Genomic DNA, 20811 nt, shown 5'->3' on the forward strand with positions numbered 1-20811 from the left:
ACAAGTCAGGTGGTAGTATATTAATTCATATGAATACATGAAGCATTAAATCGAAAAGCAACCCACGTCAAAACAAAGCAAGCAGAAACATTTCGCATAGGAGATTCTTCATTCTTATATCACGCTTACATACAATTGTAAAGCTTTAAATTTCATTGGATCAAAGTATCATAAGCTGTAAATGAGTACAAGGAAGCAGAGTGTATTGTATTTCACAATGCTTCCAGCAGTATATTATAATCATGCAACAAAGTCTTCTGAATTTGAATGACTCAACCTCAAGATGTCTAATTATTTGCCTCCCTGAGGACCCTTAAGATGGAAAGGAAGAGATTGAGAATGTCAAGATAAAGAGTGACCGAGGCTCCAATGTACTCATCATAAGTGAAGCGCTTGATCAGATTGTCGGTGTCATACACAATATAGCCCGAGAAAATCATGGCACCAATTGCACCATAGATAGCATGGGCAGTAGGCCCAAGAGGGAAGAACATCTGTAAAGGACAACAATTCTTAAGCAAGAGGAAAGTCGCAAACATTATTCATACACCTTTTTATGAACTTAAATATGTTCTCAGTCTTTAGTCTATAATCCCAATATAAAACTGTTCTGTTAAGTCTTGTAATTTTAAGGAAAAAAAGTTCATTTAATTTCTCTGCCCAAACACAGCTAAAGATTTCACTCATGTGGGTAACAAGTTACAAGTCAGTTAATCAACTTTGATTATGCATTATTATCATCAACAATCAACCAAATGTTTGGTTCTCCTTTCAAAGCATTTATTCCAAGTGTGTTTGGGGTTCAAACATTGTTCTAATTCATGAACATGGTCTACATAATTTTAATGCTGCGGAAATCGTTCCTAAGACCTTACAATCACAGGGCCAAGAGGCTTGGTAAGGGTTAAAACATTTCGGTAGAGGATTTAAAACATGTTTCAAATTCATAGACTACAAAAGGTCAAACATACATTTGAAAAAAACCATATTTTAGTTGACTACACCTATTCTATTGGGGAGACAATGCTGTTTAACACATACCGGGATATCAAATGCGGCACCTCTTCTAATGGGAATTCAACAAATGATTTATGGTAACCCCTTCTAGTAGAACCACATAAACATGCATAATGCACACATCTTAACATTCCAAAAACTAGTTATTATTATGAGGAAATAACAGCGGTACCTGCATCATGCCGGTGAGGAAAAGAGTAAACAGGGAGGTGAACAATATCGGGCCAAGGTAGCTAAAATCCTTGCCCTTCTTGGAAGCCCAAAAAGCATATCCCGTGAGAGAGGAAACCACAGCCGAAGTCAAAACCAACGCCTCAAGCACAATTTTCCCTGCATAATAAGAACAAATTCATGTCAGATCAACCATCCGAACCCCTTTCCTTTCCCATCTTCACAAATTGCAGAGATCAGAAAAGCAAAATACGAACCGTCGGTGTTGGCACACGTGACTCCCACAGTGGAGCTGATGGAGACGGTGAAGAGTCCAAGGAAGATGTAATTATGCGGATGCTTCTGCTGGTACTTGAGCAGGGGAATCAAAACTGCAACACATTTCACACTCCTCATCATCGATCCATAAGGTAGTTATAAAATCCCTAAATTCCTCCCTCAATTGAATTGTTTTGAAACGGATAATTCCTTCTGTGATGAATTTGAGGTTGGAAGAAAAACTAAAAGAAAACAATAAAAAGAAAACTTACAGACGAAGGGGAGAAAAACGAGAACGAGGAGGAGAGTGGAATTTCCCTTGAGGAGGTCGTTAATTGGGGAATAGAAAACGGTTACGAGAGAAACGAGTGTGGTGAGGACGATCTGAGCGGAGAGGATGCCGTAGACCTTGCGGATGAAACCCCATCGGAGCTGGTTCTCGCCGAGGCTCAACCCTGGGTAGAGCGTTTCGCCCGATTCGACGTCGAATTCCTCTGTCTTCGCACGTGCGTACATCTGCTGCGTCTCGAACATCTTTTTCTCTTCCGATGGGACCAAACCAAATCAAACACCTCTGCTTCTTATTCTTATTATTATGCTTTTTTTCTCTTTTCTTTCTTTATTATCTAAAAGAAAAGGCTTTTGCTATTCTCACACCTCACTTCCTTTTCACAATCCTCACAGACACGTCAGTGACGTTTGATTGCAAACTGGGTCCTCCGCCTTCCGATCGTAAACCAGCCTTTTGCTAATAATGACCTTTATTTCCTTTTCCCCCTCAATTTTTCTTTACTTTCCCAATTTGACCCATACGCGTTTTATAAATTAATTATTTACTTTAATCAATAACACTGTATTTTACTATTTTGAAAAAAAATTAAAAACATACAGTTTAAATATTACTACTAAAGTATATTTAAGAATTAATATTTTTTTTGTATAATTAAAGTTTAACAAAAATGAAAAATTATATTTTCTATTATTCGGCATTTGATGTACAGTACCGCCTTCTGACAATTATTCTTTACCTAGAAATAAAATAGTGCCATAAACTACAAGAACATGTAATAGATTAATTGTTTGAGAGGATAGAAACAAAAAGATTTTTTTTTTCAAAAGCTATTTCACTAAGTTTGGTTTAAATGTTTTTTTTTCATTCACTTTGTTCGGGTTTTTATTTTAAAAAACTCTTTTTTTCTAAAATAATCTACCTATCTATTTAACAAACGATGGATTTTATTTTATTTTTACATAACTCAGCTATATTAAATTAAGATAAAAACATATTAGTGTAATCACTATTTTTCTTATATATTGTTTGTTACCATATATTTTTCATGTGATTTCTTTACATATTTTAAAATAAAAGATCGTTGTTATATATTAGTTATTTATTACTAAAGTTGATAATCTTACCCTCATGTAGTGTAAAAATTCCTTATTTTTCCCATCGTCAATGCATTAAATAAAATATAAATTAATTACTTGAAAGGTATGAATTTAATTTGAATATATTAAAATCATAGTTTGTTTTGGAAAATCATAAAATTTCTGGTGATATAAGATTAATGAATTTTTAATACTACTTTATAGTCGTGTTTACTTCTTTGACTGTATAATTTTACTTAATTTTTATTAAATAAAAATATACAATATAAAATTATAATTTTAAACTTTCATTTTTCGTTTTTTTACGTTTGTTTGAGATTTTTAAAAAATATTTTAATTATAATATGCTGAATTTTTTAATAATTAATAAGTTTTAAAATAAATTCTTCGGTATTTTATAAAATAAAAACTATAACGAATTTTAAGAGAAAATGAATTAAAATAAATCATATTTTAATTTCTTTTTACATAAAGTTTTGGAGAGAGAAATAAAAAATTGTGTTTATCTTCTGAAAAATGAGGTCAATTGTTGGAGGTGTGCTTCATTGTACCCGATTCTGAAGTAGATACCCATGAACATCAGGGTCGGGTTTATGGATCCGAATTCTATTTAAATTCAATTATGCACTGTCATTTCAACACTGAACCAAACTCAGGGTGAAGAAGAAACGGGAATACGATCCCAGTATTCTCTATCGAGAAAGGAAAGATTGACAAACGCATGTAGCATATAATGTTAACATGAAATTTAAATATTTAGTAGCTATATGGGAGGCAACATAAACTCGTTAAAGTATTTTACAAAAACATTTATGACTATAACTCTAATGAGGTGAAATAAAGAAGATTAAAATCAAATAGATTGGATCACTTTATATATATAATTTGTCATGAAAGTTATCCTTTAAAATCATACTCGAAGACCTACGAATACAATGAGTATGAAGTTTTAAATTTTATGGTCAAACATCACCTCTATGACTAAATGATTAGGAGTGCAAGAAGTTTAAATATTAACAAGAGATTCCTAGATTATGTTTTTATTCATATGTTATCATCTTGAGGACTAAATTTCGCTAAACTAACTCATGAGGATATATTTTTCTTGTGGTGTTTGAAAAACAACATCGTCATCAAGTGACTATATCACATTATAGAACAAATGGTAAAATGCAAGAAAACAACATGTATTTTATATATGCAATGTTGATTACAATAATATCTGTTATCTTTGAAATAGACTTGAGTTATGAGAGTCTCATTGAATTAGGATGGAATCACTACTTTAATACAAAAACATCATTTAAATTGAACATTGAAAACATCTAAGATATTTAGAAACATGGAAAGGTAGAGGATGTGGATGCAGATGACGATGAAAACGTTCTAAATGTTGTAACATTAGACCACAATCTCAAATTCAATAACAAATAGTACAATCAGAGGAAGTCTCGCATGAATATGACAATTTTACACAATTTATGGAAAGAATTTATAACATCTAGGATAGTTTTTCCAATTTGAAAGATTAAATTGATATACTGTATTAAATATCTTTCTAAAATTGTTAAATTTAATTTATTAGGTTTACGTTAACAAATTTGTGTCAAAAATTTTATTTCAATTTAAATTTTTATTTACTATATCAAATTTAGTATATTTATGATTAACAATAATTCAAATAATAATATACAAATTATTATTTAAGAAAGTATATTTCAAATTAATTCCTATAAATCATCTTTATAAATTTTATTTTTATTTTTGTAAAATATATAATTTTTTTATCAATAACAAATCAATTTTATTTTAATATAATTGCCACAACTTAATAATTTAAACTTATGTCAAATTTCTTAGATTGATAATATTCTATTTTTATCAATTAAAATATTTTTTAATCTTTTACACCCATCAAATTATTCACAAATTTTCTCTTCAAATGTTTTCATTTATTCTTTCAATATCCTTCCTTAATCTCCTTAAATTCATTTAGTCACTTTCTCACATAGTTTTCCAATCAAAACACTACAGAATCAGGATTTGTCAAAGTATTTTGAATATGAATAATTTTGTTGGCGGTAGCACAAAAGGGATCGAGCTGAGAGAGAAGGCGTAATATATTCCAGAATTTCATACTCAGCAAGCACACAATCTTCTTACAGGACTAGCCAAGTATGGTTGAATTAGATAGCAACGTTCGTAGAAAAAGAAAAAGAAAACATTATTGGATTAAGAGGTATATATTTCTTCATCTTGGTTTCTTAAATAATTATAAATTTTTTTCATTTTGCTTGCCTAATTCTTTCCTTATATTTCTTGGTTCAGTATCTGAATGGACTAAAATCTTAATAATTAATCATATATGTCAATTACGCATGATAAAAAGGTTGAATGATCACTTATTCAACTCCCTCGAGTCTCTATTTAATTTTATAAAGTGTTAAAGTTTTTCAATAAATAAAACAATAAAACAATAAATTATATATATTAAAAAGGAGACGGGTCTACTCACAGACAAGACGGGCCAAACTTTTAAACCCGAATTTTCAAACCAGAACGGACCTAAATGGACCGGGTCGAATGCAACTAATTATACATCTGTTGTCTATAGAAGAAAATCCAAGATAAAGATTTTATTTATAAGAAAGAAAGAATTCAAAGATGATATGTACAACAATTCTTTAACCATTAAAAATAATTTGCTGACATGGGAAGCTGCATATATTATGCAGATGATGAATCAGTCTTAGACTTCTGGGAAGTATCATTGGAATCAGAAGTGGTAGGGTATCCAATTCCATGACGCTTATTTGGAAAAATAACGAACACAGAGCTAGCAACTACTCCAATAACAGGAGGCAACACCTCCATCAGAACCTTCTCACCGGACTCGAATTCAGGATAGAAACAACGCACAGTGTTCGTATCGAGCAATCCCAGCACAGCGAACACAACCAACGAGAAGAAAGCGTGCACGAAGTCCCCGAACCGGAGCTTATATACGGACAAGTCCAGGGAGTCGGAGGCGGGAGAAGGCCACAGCCCCTTGGCGGTGACGATGCCGAAGTGGCGCTGACCGTCGGTGCCGGTGTAGCTGTCGGTGAAGGAAGCGAAAGCGCAGTTGAAAGCACAGACGACAAGGAGCGCTCCGGTGAGGTACTTGTTGAGAGTGGTGCAGTGTCCGTTGTTTGTTACGACGGGAATGAGGAACTGGAATAGGAAGACGGTGCCGGTGGGGAGAAGCTTGACGAGGTTTCCTAGCGCCGAGAATGTTTTTCCCGACATGGTTGAAGCGCTTGTTTTCTTGGAGGAAGATGTTACGAGGCCTCTTTCAGTCATGGTGTTGTTATAAGGTTGCAGGAGAACTGCTCACTCTCACTCGCACATTTCACGGATAATGGGTGCTTGTGCGGTTTTTATAGAAGTGGAGAAGAGGGAGTTAGTTGCTTCTACGCGATGTGGGATGTGGAGAAGAGAGTTCAATTTGTGATGCATAAAATGGATGCTTATAATCTTGCTTTTGCTTCTGGTTTTGGAAAGATACACACCCACCTTCAATTCCAATTCAAGCTTTCACGTTTTTTTAACCTCTCATAACCCTTTAAATCTCACTTCTGCCTCTTCATATACAATACTCTCCAAATACTTATTTCTTCTTTTAGTTATATTTTTTCTTTTGCCCACACGCAACTTTCCCCCATGAAAAATCATTAACTCGTACGAAATTCTTAATCATACACACCGTGACGTATACATAAATATTATTAATTATATAGACATGGCGTTAATTATATTTGCACTAAAAAGAAATTAAGATTTTTTGTTAAATGGTAGGATGGAGTTGTGGTTTTTGTATTATCCCTTTAGCTGGTGGTAGGTATTCTTCATGTGATGCGTGTTTGATAACCCAACAATAACATAATTAATGCATTGAAATTTTGAGGAGGAAACTATGTTCACCACAATTTTCATATTTGGTTAACTAATATATCCTGTTAAGTTTTTAAGATAAGTTTTAAAGAGATACAAGAAAGATTACACATTGATTAGTCAATTAATTTGAACAAATATAAAGACTTACAACATAGTATTTTAGAAGTCATAGTAATTTAAAAATAATGAAATTCGATTATTTTATTTTAAATAATTTTATTATAAAAGAATTTTATTCTTTTAAAACATGCAATTTATTTATAAACTACTTTTCTAGAGTTTTCTGATTTTTTTTAGGAGTTTTTTTTTCTTATGTTCATCTATTTGAATATTAGAGATCACCTGGATGATCACAGGGACGAGATCTTCAAATCTATCCAATTAGTTTCTTCAAAAAAAGAAGTTAGTTTCTACTTTTTTTCTTTGATATGTCTCGTTTCCTTTGCATACGTCATTTGAGTCTTCTATTAACCGTATATCCTGATCATGTTTATGTAAGTTATATGTGAAGATAAAATTCATTATTTTAAGTTTCTTACAAAACCTTTCGAGTTAATAATGTTATAGTTGAGAAGTATATATGTAAAAGAGAGTTAAGAAGTTGAGCTTCATTAATATCTATCTAATCATTAGATTAAAAATAAGTTTAAAAATGTTTTAAGTTTCTACAAATAAAATGTTATTTAATTTGAGATTTTGTAAAAAATTTGTTAATTTTAAATTCTGGATACTTTCTTTATATTTTTTTATTCTTATTTTTAACAAAAAGTTAGTTTATATTTAAAAACGAAAATACTAATTGAGATAATTGAATTAATAATAATTTATGTAGTTGTACTATTTTTAATTAATTGATTGATATATTATTATTTTATAAAAAAATATACACATAAATTTTAAGATTTGCGTAATTTTAACATATTATGAACAATAAATTTTATTAATTTTAGTGATTTTATGTCATTCTTTTACCCAAACAAAAATTTGATTTGTATCGATGTCTTACTTACATATATTCACAAAAGAAAGTATGCATATGATTGTAAAATTGATATTAAACTTGCTTACTTTAATTTTATTTTAGCGTGTGATTTTTTCAAAAATGATTTCAAGTAATTCATCCTGAAGAGGACATACTTATAAACTTTAGATAAGTTTATATCTTGAAGGAGTGAAAAAATCAATAATTATTCTCCATCATTAATGACAAACAGATATACATTAGAACAATTTTTCCGCAGGTTCAAAATTCTAATTTATTTTATCAGAGGATATCCAAACCAAGTTGGAAGGGAAACTAATTTAAAACATATTTACATAAATGTTTATATTTTTTTATTGTTAGTTTGGGATAATAGCTGAAATTTAAAAAAAAAAAAGAGGTTAATTTTTATGATTCTGAAATTTCGAAGTTTTATCTTTCTAATCTTCAAGCCCTAATTAATCACATTTAGAATTAAAAACTTAGTAAGCTTTTGTTTTTTAAAATTCACATTATACAATGAACGACTTTTAAGAGAAGCAATTTGATGGAAATAATTTTTTATAAAAAAAATTAAATATTTGTTAGAAGGGAAAGTTATAAATATATCTATACAATGAAATTTTATTTCTCTCCATATCCGTTTTGTTTTGTGTACCCATTTTCTAACAATTTTACTTTTTACTTTTTATATTTTTTAACTATTTTTTATCATTTTATTCATATAAATATAATTAAATTTATTAATTTTACAACTTACTAAAATCAATGAAAAATATTACTTTTTATGAATGCTTGTATGTAAACGTCTTTTGTAGGTTGTAATATAAATTTGGGTGTTGCTTCCTCCACGACTACTACTTCTCCCTCCACCTCCCTAACCTTCTGCAAAAAAAATTTAATTACAAAAATAACTTTTTTTTACTTTTAAACTCAAACTCCATTTTTCTATCCATTTTTACTTTTCACTCAGTCCCACCTCCAACTCTCATTCTCTTTCTTTTCAGATTCCCACCCCCAAACTCCACCACATCCATTTATTTTAATTACAAAAATATTAATATAATAAAATTATATATTTCATATAATTAAACTAATAAATAATTTTTTATATAATTATAAAATTATTAAAGAATACAAAAACCATATATAAAAAAAATATATTATACAAAAACATTAAAAAAAACTAATTATATATAACTGTAAAATACAAAAAAAATATAAATATAAACTAATAACATTAAAGATCTTCAAAAATACATTATTAAAATATATAAAAAATATATTAAAAAATAATACATCAAAACATAAATTACATTATTAAAATATCTCCAAAATTAATATAAAAAAATAAACTAATAAAAATAAACTGGAAAATAAATATGTAACTTTAAACGGATGTAAGCATCAATGAAAGTCCTATCACAATTAGAGAATGAGAGGAAGAAGTAGAACGTGAAAAAGAGAAAGAAGAGCACAATGAAATAATGAGAGGACGATAAAGAGAAAGAAGAGCATACATGTAGAAGATTAGAGTAGATAAAGGTTAAAAAGTATTAACTCTAAAATTTTATTAAGGATAAAATAGGAATGAAAAAATGAAAAGAGAAGTAAAACATGTGGAAGGAGCAACACCCTGTACATTTTAGTGATATTCTCTCCATATGCGTAAATGTTATTCATTTACGTGGTATGCGTAAATGTGGACTTCTACATATTAATATATTGGGCCACTCTGAGCAATTAATGGGCTACACACAACTGGGCTGAAATAATCACTCCATACTAAAATTCCAAGAAGAGTAAACAGAAAAGAAAAAAAAAACGAATTAATGATGTAGAAAGATTAGAAAAATAAAGATAGAGATGAAAAAATATAATATGAAAAGGTGTATCTACATTATCATATGATTTTTCTCTTGTAAGTTAAGTGTTTTAATGATTCTTATACTTGAATATGGTACTAATGCACGGAATAATGAATTCAAATCCCCTTTTAAAAATTTGGGGATTTATTTTAAGCAATCCAATGCACACAATACTACAATGACCTAATCAATTACAGAAACCAAAACATAATTAAGTTATTGTCAGTTTATTTTCAATTGAATTACAATAAGTTATAACAAATCAAATGTTCCTGCTTCAATGTCAGGCTCATTTATAAAAACTCGTAATTTGGCACATAACATTTATGTTATTTTAAATATTAAAGAAAAAGTTAAAGGTGATGCAAAAGCTTATTTTGAGAAAACAAGATGGATATAATTCTCAAATTCTGCATTCCATATTACTAGTTTTCACGTTTATTTAGACTATCACTGAATGCTACATCGATGAGATAATTGGATTTAAATAAAAGTAATTTTTGAAATCCAATTACCTAAAACGGAATGAGAGGAACTTAATTTGAGAGTTAATCTAATTAAAATATATTTGTTTTTAGTGACAGATGGTATTGATGATTAAAGCAATGAGAGAGCATGAAAAGTTAAAGTGGCAGAAAAGTTGAGTTTTGAGAAAAGTGAAAGATGATTCTGTACCTAGGTAGTATTTATAAAAGTTATTCTAAGCAAAGCATATATATGTTGTTTTGTTGATGTGTCTTTGAATTGAAGTGCAAAGAGAAAGATGTAATAACACATGATACATGACATAACTCTCCAACATCCTTATCTTCACCAAATTATAGATCTTTTCTTCTCTCTCCTCAAACTCCAACCCCACCTTATCATCCCTCTACCCAAAACAATAATAATAAATCAGGATCATCCATCTTTTTCTTCTCCATTGTTTCTGTAATTTAAGATCGTAATTTTAAGATGAAACAAAATAAGAAGTGAAAGATAATTAGAATCTGGCCAAATTTCCCTATTTAATATTTTCACTTTATATTACAAAAGGGTACAGACCTAAAGATGCTCTCTAATGGACCACAGAGCAGAATCGAATTTTAGCCCACAGAAAAACCAATCCAAACCAACCCACCCATTCACTTCCGGATTTTACAAATCAACCCCCATCTTCTTCCCTTCTTTCCTTTTTTTTTATAATTTAGTTTACTTTATTTTCCATCTCTAACCTGAAATTACAACCTAACCTTACCCTTAAAAAACCCAGCCTTCACCACCACAGCCACAACATCTTACAATCTTACACGCCATCCAAACATAAACTACTCCAAACTTCTTTATTAACACTTCGGCCCCCAAACTTTCCCCAATTCCGGATCCGCCCTCCCGTTTAAAAAAATCACGGTCGGGTCAGGACTCCAAAACCAGAGGGGCGTAACGGAGAAGTAGAAGAAGATTCTAGAATAAGGAATGCAACGAAGGAAAGGAAGACAGGTCGGTTATATCCGGGTCTTCTCGACCCGAAATCCGGAAGCGATCCTGCCTCGGCTCATTCAAGCCGGAGCAAGCGCCTCAGATCCCTCGTGGCGGAGTCGTCCACCGCTGCCGCTGCCACTGCCACCTGCCTCTTCGAAAACGACGGCAGAGGAAGCGCGCTGGGTGAAGGAGACATGGCGAACGCAGATCCAGCGTAAACATCGCGCCCGGACCAGAAATCCACGATCCGGATCTGCTTGGTAACCTTTTCCGGGTCGGGTCCGAGTCTCTGAGTCCCAACTACAACCAAATCGTCACCTTCCTTCCTTAAGGCTTCGCTTTTGAGCTTTGAATCGAGCGACTCTCCCCTACGGAGAATCGTCACCTTCTCCATCACCATCCCTGTGCTCCTCGAAACTCTCGAATCATCGGAACTCGGCCTTCTCTCCACGACCCGTTTTCGTTGTTCGGATCTGATGGTCGGCTTCCGTTGGGCGCGGTAAACATAGGCGTTGTTGGCGTAGGGTCTCCGGCGGGAAAATCCCGGCGACGGAACACCGATCCGGTGGGTTAAGCAATCTTGTGGGCGGAGAACCTCCGTGCCCATGATAAATAAATTTTAAAATTTTGAGAAGAAAAAAGGCAGAAGGGTGCAGATCTGAAGGGTTGATGTTAGGATTTTTTTTGTAGTTGGTTGATTTGGTTTGGCTTGGTTGGTGTTGTTCTTCCTTGTTTAAGTTATGTTATGATGTTGGAAAACAAGGAAGAGAAGGGTATAATGGAAAATGAAGGAGGGGTTGAGTCTGGAAGGGAGAGAGTAGGGGAAGGGTGATATATAGGAGAAGAGGAAAGAGACAAAGGTGGGGGTGGGTTCCACCGACTTGCGTTGCGCGTGAAGAAAGAGAAAGATAGTGGTTCTTTCCACTAACGGTCCACGTTTTCTAACACCTCTCTCATTTTTTCATCCACACCCACCCCTATCTGACGTGATCTAACGGCACCGTCTGCCCTCGGTTGGTTGTCATTCTCCATGGCCCTGTTTCCTGGAAATTATTATTTGAGGTGGGCTCCAGCTGGGGTTGCCCAATAATTATGCAATTTCCAAGATTTTTTCTTTTTGTAAGAAAAAAATAAAAAAAACTATTATTGTTCTTTTTTGGCATTGCTAAAAATATAAAATGATTGTAATATGAAAAATGCCACCTGGCCCGTATTCTAAACTCCCACTCCCCGGTCAACAGTCAATTATTCAAACTGGACAATAAACAATGATACGTGTAAAACTTCAAAGAAGAAATAATATTCATCTGAAATAACGTGTGATATACTACTAAACCAAAATCCAAATATAATCAAAGTAATTAGTGAAAACAACGTTAATGAAACCACACTCATAATACCATTAATTACAAACTAATATGTGCGCATTTATAAAATAAAAAACAAATAATTTGCACTTCACATGGCCATGTTCATGAATCATGCCCTTAATAATGATTTTTTTTTAATAATTCCCTCTTATCTAGTTTTTAAAGAGAATCTCAAGTTGGTTGTTCCCTGCCACCCATTTATTTATTTTCTAACCTATGATCATTCTCTAACCTATTTTATATTATTGTTATAATATTCTTTAAAACGTCTTTCGTCATATTATTTTATACTTGTTTCTCTTAATCTGTCTCACGATGGTAACAATTTCATTGTAGTAAAAAATATATGTCAATCGTATAAGAATAATCCATAAAATCAAAGCCAATCTTTGTAAAATATAATAAAAAGAGGTTAGTCATGAAAAAATGGTATAAAGCAAGGGCTGAAATGGACATTTCACCTTCTTGATGGGTATGAGTGTTTGAATGATGTAGGCGCACTTGGTCAATGGTTTCCATTGCTTACTCAAACAGAAACATTTGCACATTTAATGGCCGTGGTCTCAGAATTTTTTATTTAAAAATACCTTTTAAAATATAATTTCACTTTAAAAATAAAGTTATTGAGTAATCATCAACTCAAAAATCAATACAATAATTGTTTAGTCACAATTTTATGGATTAACATCTTAATGACAAAAAACATGAGATTATATTTATGTTTTAACTTCCTTGTTTATTTAGTCACTTTTTCTTTTATTTTATTTTATGCGACCCTTTTCTGAATTGTGTTATGTTCTACTGCTATAAATTGTGGTAGTTGTAGCAATTATGTTAGTCTTTTACCACCGCAGCTATCAATAGTTGACACAGAGAAAATCGAATTATAAGTTGTAAGAGATAAAAATAATAATTTCAAATTAAAAAATTTAAGAAAATAAACTAAAATAAAGTGTTGATTTATCTATTTTTAATAAATGAATGAATTTCTATTTTTCATGAGTTCAAAAAATAAGTTAAAAAACTGATGGTTGTAAAATAATTGTTTTCTCGTTTGTATTTTTCTCTTTATTTGGATATATTTTTAGTAGCGTCACTTGAAGTAAACATAAGTTTCACAGTTACGTAAAATAAACTTAACTATAGATTTTTTTAATATATATATATATATATATATATATATATATATATATATATATATATATATATATATATATATATCTTCATTATAGTTGAATAAAATTCCACCTCACTAGCTTCCACAAAAAAATGTATGACAATATTTTAGAATTTTATAAAAATTAAATCATTTTTGTAAAAATAACAAGTCAACGATTACAATTTTAGAAAAATATTTGATAAACTTCATAAACACTAATATGGTTTTTCATCTCTAAACAGACAACCTTTGAAAAATAGTAATAACTATTAATTTGTTCGTATATTTTATTCTGAAATCTAATTTAGTAATAAAATATGGGGTTAAATATGTTTTTAGTCTCTAAACTATTGACCGTTTCTGATTTTCGTTCCTCTTTCAAAGTAAGGTATGATTTGGTCCTTAATCTTTAAAAAACGTTCGTTTTAGTCGAAAAAACGAACGTTTTGAGGACTAAAACAAGGACTAAAAACAAAATTTTGAGGACTAAAACGAACGTTTTTTAAAGATTGAGGACCAAATCGTACCTTACTTTGAAAGAGGGACGAAAACCAGAAACGGCCAATAGTTTAGAGACTAAAAACATATTTAACCCTAAAATATGTTAAGATATGTTGCATATAACAAAGGAGTTTTCTTTATAGAACTGCACGTCTTTCTATCTTCTTTTTCCTTTTCTTTTATAACGCCTTTCCGTCTTTTTTTTTTTTTTGTACCTGGCTCCTTTTATTTAGAGTTTATTTGGTAAAAAAAATTCATGAAAATTTTTATGAGAAAAAATATTCTAAAAAATAGGATTATTTGTATAAACTAATTAGTAAAAAGTTCTTTTAATAATTTTTCCAAATTTAAATTTTTTCAACTTATGGTAACCTTAACTTATGAAAGAAATTTATCTAGTTATTTATATTTTTTTTGTCTTAAAAATAACTATGGAAAAAGTGTCTACAAATTAACCTTTTCTGAGACCTATATGAATGCAGGGTTTTTATCTTTTTTTTTTCTTGAATAATCAATACTAGTAATGATATAAATGATTCTCTATTCCCCACCTGTCTGTTTCAATATTTTATACTCCAATATTTAATGAAAAAATAAAGGGAAAATGCAATATGGTTTTGAGTTTTGTATATAAGGTGTGGGGGTGGAATAAAGGTTTTGGAGAATAGTTAATTAATTAAATAAAAACATGGTGTGTGTTTAGTCTCCTTTTCCCTGTGCAGTTTAGAGACATGGAATGATAAAAGGTAATAGAAAAATTGGAAATATGGAAAGAAAAGACAGGTGGGTTGAAAGGAACATGGTATGATTCAAAGGATGGGTTCTGCTCATTTGTCAATTCATTTGCTCATTCTTTTCATTATTATGCTAACTTGTTTATTTAAGGTGGGGCGGTCCATTTTTCATTTTTTTAATGTAATAATGTATAAGTGTTATTGGATTAAGACAAAACATCTAATTGTTCTTCATGTGCCTTCAAATGAAAAGAAGTGGTCAATAATTATAGAAACAAGAGCTTGAAGAAGAGAGCTAAGAGAAAATCTACTTGTACATCATTCGTGTTTCTGGCTCTAAACGATCCACCAAAAGTTATGCTCATCGACAAGCTCATGAGCAACCAGGCCCATTCAGTAATTAACGATGTGAAATTGCAGCACAAATATCAACTTTTCCTTTTCTATGTTATTAAGCTCAATCAATTATTACAAGGCTAATCCATTATTGTATTTATATATGAGGCATTGAAAATTTTGAATTTAGATTTTATCTTTAAAATGTGTATAAGAATAGAGAAGATCTATTTAAATTGTTTTCTGTATCATCATGTGAGACTAGTAGACGTACAAAAACAAGTTTACAATTATAGATTTAAAGAAAACTAGTCATCTTTCATTAGAATCATCCAACAAAATTGTAAAATCATGTAGATTATATATATATATATATATATATATATATATATATATATATATATATATATATATATATATATATATATATATATATATATATATATATTTTTTTTAAATTATCGGTACATCAACGGTTTAATTTTTGAATGAATGGATTCAGATCAAATAAAACCTAAATCTAATTAAAAGTTAATGCAATTAAAATTCACTTCATGAAATGAATATCGAAACCCAAAAAACTTAATGGTGAGTTGACAATGTCCTTGCGGGTATATAAAATATGCCCAACATAGTGACGTTTTAATAAACTTTTGCATTATGATAATTCATTAAATTTTTAACTCTATTTTTAATATGGTTTTAGATTTAAAAGGTGCATTGAAAGGTTAAGAAAATAATGTATTGAAATTATTTTTTGCCTTTTGTTTCGTTGAATTAGTCCGAGAGTCGGTTGTTCTTTCTTGTTATGTTCTTTTTTTATCTTCAATCCTCTTTGTTGACCTGCAGAAGACACTCCGACGCTCAAGTCAAATATGTTTTATAAAAAGGTTTATATTTTATTAGGATAGAAAATGATGTTTTTACCTGGGCATTAACCTATATTTACAGGGTTTATAGCAATCAAGCCTTGTTAATATACCTAATACCATATTTTTGTGCAATATGACCTGTCAATCACTCCGATCGATTGTCTGTTTTAGCTCTGAATTCTCCTTAGCCGATCTGTCACCAGTATATCTTTATTTTTATGTGATTTGAAAATATTAGTTACATAAATAAATCTTCTAATTTAGGTATAAAGAAATGAGTATTTACTTTTAAAATTTATTTTCATTCTGCAAACCGTGTTAATGGCATGGTGTTCTAGTTTAATATCTAAATGAGTTTTGTACGTGAGAATTTTACAGGAATCTAATTCGTATGAATCTAAATTTAATCTTACCAAGATAACATGTAAAAAGAATCTCATGAGTTATGAATTTTATCCAATCTGTTTAATTACAGTGATACACATCCTCACAGAAAAAGTGACGTTAATAAATTATTTGATTGGGAGTTTTGGGTCACAGAAATTACAGAGCCAATATCGACCACTGTCTCCTTAAAGTCCTATCCTCACTCAAACGTTACCAAGCCACATGTTTTGACAACAAACAAAAACAAACCAATTCATAAGATCAAACCACACTGTCGTCTCACTATCCAAACCTCTGCCATTCCTTCTCATTCGTCAACAAAACATCATACCGCATAAATAAAATCCTAAAAATATAAATTAAACAAAAAATTCTACTACATTATACAACCAGCCAGGAAACTAAAATGTTGCTGCTTGAATCCAGTGCTTCCAGTGTCGATCTTCCGGATGAGTTGCTACAACTTCTGCCGTCTGATCCTTACGAGCAGCTTGACGTGGCCCGCAAAATCACCTCCGTTGCGCTATCCACACGTGTCAATGCGCTCCAATCAGAGTCTTCCACTCTGCGCGCCGAACTCGCCGATAGGGAGCGGCTCATCGAGGAACTTCAGGCTCAGGTGGACTCCTTCGACGCCGCTCTCTCCGAAGCCGCCGATAAGCTAGCCAGAGCCGACCGAGACAAGGTCCGAACCGGTCCCTCAACCCGGTTCAATTTTCAATGACCAATTATTTTATTTATTTTATCTGTTTGTTTCGCTTGGGATTATTAATTACAGGAGAGTTTGGTGAAGGAGAATGCTTATCTTTCCAATTCGGTGAGAAAGCTCACCAGAGATGTCTCTAAGGTGCAAATTCTGAATTTTGATTCTAACTTTCTTTCAGCTATTCTCACGAAGTTTGGTTTTATCTAAAATTAGAATAATAGATACATATTTATATTCATTTTTTACACACGTTATAAAAATAAAATAGTTATAAAAAAGTACATATTTTTTATATATTTAAAAAAAAAATTAAATGAGTGTGAAAGTAACGGACGGAATGAGGATAGAATTATTGGGCTAATGGATTCTCAATATAATTGCATTCATTGCAGTTGGAGAGTTTCAGAAGGACGCTTATGAAATCACTTCACGAGGATGAAGATACTTCTGTACGTTACTTCTATTTATTAATATTAATATTAACTATATTGTGGTATATAACTAAATATTATTAATTAAATTTAAAAATTTAAATACTTCTTTTTTATAATAATACCTCTAACAAGATTTTTTAAAACAATAACCTCTCAGATTTATCAAATTTTTTTTATATACTTTACAATCAATACAATGTGTATGTGTGACTTAAAATAACTTTTTCTATAAACTTAAAATTTCATGTTGGATAAAAATTTATGAAAACCATAAACAAACCATTAACTAATTAATAGGATTGATTACGAAGTTATGGTTTGCATTTGAGTTTGGCACAGGGAGGAGCAGCAGACCTTGCCGCTAAGTTGCAGAGTCAAGCAAGTATCACTTCCTCGTCGCAATTTGGAGGTATTTTCAAAGTATAATTATTTCTGAGTTCACCACCATGGTTGGCAGTAATTTTCTGATTCTGGGTTGTGATTTGAATTCAGATGAAGATGCTTCAACGCCTTCTTCTAGATCTTCTTCAATGCGATTAAACACTTTCGACACGTCAAATTACATTGCGGAGGATCGTGAGTCCGATGGTGTGTGATGGATTGATAAAAAAGTGTACATATATTTGTGCATGCATCACCAAAACATGTTATGTCGTGTGCAGGTTCACGATCTGGAGCATCCCATAATGTCGTGTTAGCATCGCAAAGTAGCACCCCTCGCATTACTCCTCCAGGTTCCCCTCCCAGTAAGTCTGCACTGGCATCCCCGACAAGAACATCATCTAAACCTGTGTCTCCAAGGCGCCATGCAATGTCCTTTTCGACCTCAAGAGGAATGTTTGATGATAGGTCTTCCTCACAAACTGGTGACTCCCTTCAAATCCACGCCTTTCTTGCATTTCTTCTACGTTTTTTAAATTAATGCTTTCATTAACTACTTTTTTTCATTCTTTCAGGTCGAACACGAGTGGATGGAAAAGAGTTTTTTCGCCAAGTTAGGTCAGTGAGTTTGCTTGTTTTCCTAACTATAATTTAACTATAAAAGATTTGCAAATTAACATGACATTTATGAAATGAATTCAAACATGGAAGAAAAAATAATTCAACTTTCATGTCCTTAATCACGATGAAGCAACAAAGTTTTTTTTTTCTTTTATTAGCTGATTGCTAGTATTTTGTTAATGAAAAAGTTGAATTCACTCACGTCTATATTATGAAAAAAATTCAAAATCTATATTAAATCTATTAAAAAAATATTACTTTCCTTAATATGTATGGAGGAAAAGTCGAATCTCATCATCTCGCATGTGGAGATAATTAATGTATATAAGACGACGAAAATTAATATTCACTGTCGAAATAGTTTCATGGAATTGAATTACACCTCAATTTAAATTTTAGAAAAGTATTTTACTTCTTAAATAAAAATTATACCACTTAGTTTTTAAGGCATTATGTATTGAAATTAATATGCATCACAAAATTTTGTAGATAATATTGTATATTTTCTTATAGTTTTTAGAGTACACTTTTAATATTAATCTTATATAATACACAGTTTTTGAACTTTTTTTTGGAGGGGTTAATCATGCTGAACTGAATCTAACATTTTGTAAAGTTATATAATATAACTTTTATCTTTTGATGTTTCCCTCCTGTCTTTGAATTTGAAGCAATTGTAAGCAACGGTAGTTTAATTTATTAGCAAATTAATTTGTATTTGATATTAATTAAGTAGCAATTATTCTTCATTGAATTGGTGTTTGTTATTATTAGGAGTCGTTTATCCTATGAGCAGTTTGGTGCATTTTTAGCAAATGTGAAGGAACTGAATTCTCATAAACAAACCAAAGAGGTAATAATAGGCTTTCTTCTCTTTTCCAAGCTTCCCTAATTTTAATTAATTAATTGGCACTTGTGTGAAATTGCAGGAAACACTGCAGAATGCTAATGAGATTTTTGGGGCTGAAAACAAAGACCTTTATACTATATTTGAGGGATTGATAACGCGCAAAGTCCATTAACTTTGCCTTAACTTTATTACTAAACTTTTTTTTGTTTCAACTTTGTAACAACTCATGATATTTCTTCTACTTTAGCAACTTGTTCCCACAATAAATTTCTTGTTGCTTGATAAAGTTTTCTTTAAATTCTACAATTTTATTTATTTATTTATTTATTTATTTAAAGGATTTGATTACATGTCATGCTCTAAAATTTTTTATGTCAAGCTTTGGAAAGTAATCTATATATAAAGTCTTCTTCATTAATATTTTTAATATTTACTAAGTACATTAGTTCCTCTTCTTCATTAAATAATGCATTTATTATTAAATAAACTTAATTTGTCTTGATTATCTTATTTATGAAAAATGATCACTTAATTTTATCAGACTCTTAATTTTTTTTTAATAAAACATCAAGCAATCATTAAAATGTTATAAGCAATGGTTTTACAATAAAAAAAATGGGTTCAAAAATTCCCTGCAGATTTTTTATGAAGAAGAAATCAACATGCTTAAAAAGTAATCAACTTTTCACGATATTTGGAATCGATCACGTGCATATGAATCTTTTGTAATTAACTTGTGAGTTCCAAAAGAAGGAAGCCAAAGCTGGGAATGTAGACCTTATAATGAACAACGATCGTGATTGATTTTCCTTCAATTTTTTTTTTCACTTAGAGTTGCTTCAAACCCACGCATTTTCTCTCCTTTCTGCATCTCAAAGCGAGGTTTGATTAAGGAAAAATGGTTTTCTAACAAATTATTTTACAAAGTCTATGTGTTGACTTATAATTAGTTTCATTTTAAATATTTTTTTGAAAATAAATTCAAACGAATTAATAAAATATTTATTATAAAAAAATTGTTATGGAAAATTATTAAGAGATCGATAAATATAAATTTTTTTTACCAGTAGATTTTATCCTATACTTGAAATATATATATATATATATATATATATATATATATATATATATATATATATATATATATATATATATATATATATATATATATATATATATATATATATATATATATATATATATATTGATTTGAAGAATATTGGGTATTGAAAATCACGTGCCCCTCGTGAGAGTAATTTCAGATGGTAAGTTGAAATATCTGGAGATGAAAGTGAATAATAATAGGTGTGGTGAACGAGGGTTGCATATATATCTTGAAAAATGAAGGGACATTAAATATAAATTCTTGAAATATTTA

At 30.5% G+C, this 20811-nt stretch overlaps 3 protein-coding genes and 1 pseudogene across 3 annotated transcripts; 1 reads left to right on the forward strand and 3 right to left on the reverse strand.

Moving 5' to 3' along the window:
- Positions 1-90: 90 nt before the first annotated feature.
- Positions 91-2146, reverse strand: LOC108341781 (BI1-like protein). Its single transcript, XM_017579430.2, has 4 exons — positions 1719-2146; positions 1446-1559; positions 1190-1347; positions 91-494 (listed from the first exon to the last, which is right to left on the reverse strand). The coding sequence occupies exons 1-4, from the start codon at positions 1978-1980 to the stop codon at positions 288-290; spliced, it is 741 nt and encodes a 246-aa protein (XP_017434919.2). The 5' UTR covers positions 1981-2146; the 3' UTR covers positions 91-287.
- A 3150-nt stretch (positions 2147-5296) lies between these two features.
- Positions 5297-6319, reverse strand: LOC108342366 (protein DMP2). The gene has a single exon (XM_017580130.2). The coding sequence runs from the start codon at positions 6175-6177 to the stop codon at positions 5563-5565; it is 615 nt and encodes a 204-aa protein (XP_017435619.1). The 5' UTR covers positions 6178-6319; the 3' UTR covers positions 5297-5562.
- Positions 6320-10600: 4281 nt separating this feature from the next.
- On the reverse strand, positions 10601-11878 carry LOC108343594 (uncharacterized; annotated as a pseudogene).
- Positions 11879-16710: 4832 nt separating this feature from the next.
- Positions 16711-19764, forward strand: LOC108342276 (uncharacterized protein At4g15545). The gene is made up of 9 exons (XM_017580027.2): positions 16711-17126; positions 17220-17288; positions 17540-17596; positions 17921-17990; positions 18074-18169; positions 18244-18447; positions 18538-18580; positions 19358-19436; positions 19513-19764. Exons 1-9 carry the CDS (start codon positions 16848-16850, stop codon positions 19603-19605), a joined length of 990 nt encoding a protein of 329 aa, XP_017435516.1. The 5' UTR covers positions 16711-16847; the 3' UTR covers positions 19606-19764.
- Positions 19765-20811: the final 1047 nt, after the last annotated feature.

This window comes from Vigna angularis, chromosome 6 (assembly GCF_016808095.1).
Source record: "Vigna angularis cultivar LongXiaoDou No.4 chromosome 6, ASM1680809v1, whole genome shotgun sequence".
In the NCBI taxonomy this organism is placed as follows: Eukaryota; Viridiplantae; Streptophyta; class Magnoliopsida; order Fabales; family Fabaceae; genus Vigna; species Vigna angularis.

Coding starts and splice junctions, on each gene's coding strand:
- LOC108341781 (XM_017579430.2), bottom strand. CDS start 1,980: ATGTTCGAGACGCAGCAGATGTACGCACGTGCGAAGACAGAGGAATTC. Junction 1,348..1,445: donor CACGTGTGCCAACACCGACG/GTTCGTATTTTG, acceptor CTTATTATGCAG/GGAAAATTGTGCTTGAGGCG. Junction 495..1,189: donor TCCTCACCGGCATGATGCAG/GTACCGCTGTTA, acceptor TGTCCTTTACAG/ATGTTCTTCCCTCTTGGGCC.
- LOC108342276 (XM_017580027.2), top strand. CDS start 16,848: ATGTTGCTGCTTGAATCCAGTGCTTCCAGTGTCGATCTTCCGGATGAG. Junction 18,581..19,357: donor GAGTTTTTTCGCCAAGTTAG/GTCAGTGAGTTT, acceptor TGTTATTATTAG/GAGTCGTTTATCCTATGAGC. Junction 19,437..19,512: donor CTCATAAACAAACCAAAGAG/GTAATAATAGGC, acceptor GTGAAATTGCAG/GAAACACTGCAGAATGCTAA.
- LOC108342366 (XM_017580130.2), bottom strand. CDS start 6,177: ATGACTGAAAGAGGCCTCGTAACATCTTCCTCCAAGAAAACAAGCGCT.